Genomic DNA, 5,065 nt, shown 5'->3' with positions numbered 1-5,065 from the left:
TACGCACAACTTGACCCAGCAGATTTAACTCAACAGGTTTATTCAGCCATCTTGTTATAAACTATCCCAGAGTACTTCCGGGCGGATAACTCTACATAGATTGTACGCTGACCGTACTAAGTGTTATATAAGACTGTTGGAGTTATCTCCCTTGACTAGAATATAATCTATTATCACGATACTACATCTCCCCTTTTCCTAAGAGTTATATTTATCCTTACAAGAAAAATGTCACAAGTAATTATTTGAATAAAATTGTATTTAACTTATCAGTGTTCTTGATTTCTTATAGTATACTCTAGCACGAGTCACTTGATAGTCACTGTTCACGTAATAAATGTTTGTTGGAATAATGTCTCTTCACTAAACATCTCCAGAAATAATAATAATAAAACTTGAACTTTTAACCCTATACTTTAGAGTAAAGTTAAGAAATAATTAACGTTAAAGTATCTTGATAACATTTAACACAAAACGCGAATTGTGATGGGCAACCGAAAGAATTTAGCCCATAACAAAGTCATCAAATTTCTTTGGCATCACTCGAGATCTTGCTGGTCTCTCCATTGATCTCTGGTCCATTTCCACAACCTCAGGCTGTTCAGAATTCTCGACGCTTGGGAATACTGGGTTTGCATCATTACACGCATCCATTACCTCCTTAGTCTCCACTGGTGTGTCTGGTGTATCCATACCAGGGGTCTCTGGTGATTCCATAGGTGGGTTGTAACGTTTCACAAAAGTACTGTTTCTTTTATATCTCGCTCCAGTTCCCTGTGATTCAACTACACAGCTATTTCCCCGTTTTTCAACCAGTTTAAACGGTGTATTGTGGAATGGCGTTGAAAGCTTGTTTTGTCGTGTGTTTTGTTTTAACAAAACTTCATCTCCAATCGCGAGATCTGATTCCCTTGCACCACGCTTTCTGTCTACATACAGCTTGTTCTTATACTTCATTTCTGTGTCCCTATCGCGTACACTTTCATCAACCGTATTTCTTCCCATTTCCTCGATCTGAGGCAGTTTCGTTCTGAGCTTTCGTCCAAACATCAGTTCAGCTGGCGAAACTCCAGTTACCTTGTGTGGGGTACTACGGTACGCTAATAGATAAGTACGGAGTTCATGTCTCCAGTTCTTGGACTCTGCATGCGCGATCTTTATCCTTTTGAGTAGCGACCTTTTCTGTCTCTCTACCTCACCGTTAGCCGCGGGATGTAATGGTGTGACGCGCCTGTGTTCTATGCCGTTATTGCACACGTACTGTTTGAACATCTCGGACTTGAACTGCGGACCATTGTCTGAAGTGATCGAACATGGTAGGCCATGTCGACTAAACATGTTCTCCAGAATATCAACAACTTTCTCAGTTGAAGTGTCCTTCGTGACATCAATTTCAAAATAACGACTGTAGTAATCAACTACAACTAGTATGTAATGTCCTGATGGTAGTGGTCCCATGAAATCTATTGCCACATCCTGCCACGGTCCTGTTGGCAATCGTGTTGGTGTGATTTCTTCTGGACGTGTACTGCCGTCAACAATCTGACACCCATGGCACGATTTCACGTATTTCTCGACATCCTTGTCCATGTGCGGCCACCATACTTTTGTTCTCAGTTGTTGCTTGGTCCCAACAATACCTAAATGTCCTTGATGAGCCAATTTGATACACTTCAGCTGTAACACTTGTGGTATTACTAGCCTCGTACCTCGTAGCACTAAATAGCCTAGTTGACATACCTCACCTCTGATTGGGTAGTATTGTGTACATGACTTGTCCCATCGACCTGCACTCAAGCACTTCCTAACAGCACACAGTTCATCATCTGTTTTGGAGGCCTCTTCTACCTCTCTAGTAGACAATGCAGTAGGAGTTGCTTCCCTTGCTACAAACCGAACATAGTTTATAGTTTCAGACTCTAGCTTGTTTCGTACGGGTTCAGCATCTCTGTCCTTAGTAACAAGTCGTGATAAGGCGTCAGCGATGTTGCTCTTTCCAGGTTGATACTTTACAGTAAATGTGTAAGGCATTAAACGCATTATCCATCTCTCAATCCTTGCATTTGGCTTCGACCTGGGTCCATATAATACCTCAAGTGGTTTATGATCTGTGATCAACTCAAACTGGATTCCGTAGAGATATAACCTAAATTTCTCCAAAGCCCATACTACAGCAAGTGCTTCCTTCTCTGTAGTCGAGTACTTCCGTTCCACATCTGACAGTGCTTTGCTGGCGTAACAAATTACTTTTGGATCATTTCCTTCGTACTGAATGAGTACTGCACCAAGTCCAACGTTGCTAGCATCTGTCACCACTTGTGTTTTCACGTCAAGTTTGAAATGTCCTAGTGTCTCTGCCTTGACTAGACTTCCCTTAAACTTTTCAAAACTGTCCTGTTGTTCTTTTCCCCATGTGAACACAACATTCTTCTTTGTTAACTTCCTCAAAGGTTCCGATACAGTTGCTAAGTGAGGGATATACCTAGCACTAAAATTCACCAATCCGAGGAAACTCCTTATTTCCGACGCGGATGTAGGCTCTGTCGCCTCAACAACAGCTTTAACACGCTCTGATGTTGGTCCAATACCATTACTCGATAGCATGTGTCCCATAAATGTTATCTTGTTCAGTCCAAACTGACACTTTCCTTTGTTGAGTGTAAGACCTCTCTCTCGGATTCTATCTAAAACTGTCCTCAACCTTATATCGTGCTCTTCCTTTGTCCTCCCATGTACGACTATATCATCTGATATGTTCTGAACACCTTCACAGTCTTGGAAAACTTGTGAAATTACCTGTTGATACTTTTCAGGAGCTGAGCTAATTCCAAACATTAAACGTTTGTACCTGTATAATCCTGTGTGTGTGACAAAAGTTGTGATATCACGTGAGTCCTCGTCCAATTCTATCTGGTGGTACCCATGTCTCATGTCCAACTTACTGAATACTTGACTGCCATTCATGTTGTACATGATCTCATCCACAGTTGGAATGGGGTGTCGTTCTCGGACAATTGCCTTGTTCGCTTGTCTCATATCAACACAGAGACGAATGTCACCATCTGGTTTAGGCACGACAATTACAGGGCTCACCCACGACGATGGAGTGTTGACTTTCTCGATGATATCTTTAGCCTCTAGTTCCTCAATCTTGTCACTAACCCTTTGACGAAGGCTGTAAGGTACTCGATACATGCGTTGAGCTACTGGATTCACAGTCTCATCAATGTGTAATTTCAACTTATATTCCTTAAGTTTCCCTACACCATCAAATATCTCCTCATCTGTACTGGTCAAACAATCCATGACAGCATTGACCCCAACTCTCAAAATCCCAAGTTTAGTAGCGGTGGATTTTCCCAATAGTGCTGGTCCATGCCCGTCCATCACATAAATGTCTGTTTCTGTTTGACTGTTTGTATCCGGAACACGAACTTTGGTAGTAAACTTTCCAATTAACTTCAGCGGATCTTTAGCACCATATGCGAATAATTTCTTGTCAGTCTTCTGTGACCTACACTCAATATGATTCACCTTAAGGTTTTCCCACATCTGTTTGTCCACAATATTTACCGTTGCCCCACTGTCAATCACAAACTCTACTTTTTGTTTATCCACCTCCAACGTAAAACATCCGGAGGGCCTTGACGTATGGGTCACCTTAAAAGCATATTCATCACTGTCTGCGTCGCTGTCACTCTTCATTTCGACTGCGTGTACTTTTCCTTTTTTCCATTTAGGGTGTGTTTTCTTATAGGGGTTATTTGTGTGAGAGTTCATAGGGCTGTCTCCCTTCCCTTTGGTTTTACAACACTTGTAGAAATGCCCAATTTGACCACATTTCTTACACTTCTTACCCTTTGCTGGACACTGGGGATCTCTTCCATAATGTCCCATTAAACCACATCTGTAACATGATCCTTTGTGTTGTTGACTCCCTCCCTGTTTAGCCTGCTGTATACTATGAACAGATGTACTGATAGTGGAGGTTTGCGGATTTTCCATTTTCCTGGCCTGACTCTGTGACGTTTCTAACGTTAACGCGATTGTTCGTAATTGATCTAATGTGAGATCTTGACCTTGCTCCAATAATCTGGTTCGGAGTTTGTGAGATTTACATTTCTCAATAATTTGGTCACGGATTTCATCGTCTAATTTGTCAAAATTACACAGTTGTGCTTGTTGTTTCAGTCTGACGATAAATTGTTCTATACTTTCATCTTCTTGATTTAGTTTGCGAAAACAATATCTCTCGTATGGGACGTTTACCTTTCCTTTGAAGTATGTATCTAATGCATTAACTGTCTGAACATAAACATCATCTCCAGTACCAGGCGGAAGAGTAAAGAATATGTCTTGCACTTCATTGCCTGCACAATGCAGTAATAATGCTTTCTTTTGGTCTTTGTCTTTTACTCCCTTCCCCACAGCAAATAGTTCAAAACTTCGTAACCATCTATCCCAAGTTTGTCTTAGCGTGTTCGGGTCACCACGTGGTTCGAAAGGGTTTAGACCATTTAACAGTATTGCTTTAGACATTGTCACGAATTATCACTTCACAATGCCATAAACTCATTAAAGACAGTTCTACCTTTGTTTTTCTCTCGGTTTTTGTTCACCTCGTCGCCAGTTGTAGGATCTGTACGCACAACTTGACCCAGCAGATTTAACTCAACAGGTTTATTCAGCCATCTTGTTATAAACTATCCCAGAGTACTTCCGGGCGGATAACTCTACATAGATTGTACGCTGACCGTACTAAGTGTTATATAAGACTGTTGGAGTTATCTCCCTTGACTAGAATATAATCTATTATCACGATACTACAGTTCTGTTGCTCATTAGTGTATTGATGTCAAATAATACATTGTTGTTCTCTACTCCGATGACGTCACATTAATTACAGGCTCCGCGTTGTGTCTTCACTTACCTAACATGAAGTCTGCATTTTGTATTTTCAAATGTTTTATTAGATTTCTATGTTTGAAAAGTTCAACATAAAATAATATCAACTGAATAAAGTTTCACCAACAACGGCAAGTTACGCATAAGTCTCATAAAGTCT

The 5,065-nt window shown here is 40.8% G+C and overlaps 1 protein-coding gene across 1 annotated transcript; it reads right to left on the bottom strand.

The window, feature by feature from the left end:
- Window positions 1-504: 504 nt before the first annotated feature.
- Window positions 505-4,539, bottom strand: LOC117340451 (uncharacterized protein K02A2.6-like). Its single transcript, XM_033902211.1, has one exon. It carries the CDS (start codon window positions 4,537-4,539, stop codon window positions 505-507), a length of 4,035 nt encoding a protein of 1,344 aa, XP_033758102.1.
- Between the last annotated feature and the right edge of the window lie 526 nt (window positions 4,540-5,065).

The sequence above is a fragment of the Pecten maximus genome, chromosome 13 (assembly GCF_902652985.1).
Source record: "Pecten maximus chromosome 13, xPecMax1.1, whole genome shotgun sequence".
Classification (NCBI taxonomy): domain Eukaryota; kingdom Metazoa; phylum Mollusca; class Bivalvia; order Pectinida; family Pectinidae; genus Pecten; species Pecten maximus.
Note: the sequence above shows the minus strand (reverse complement) of the source record. Positions and strands in the feature narration are given on the sequence as shown.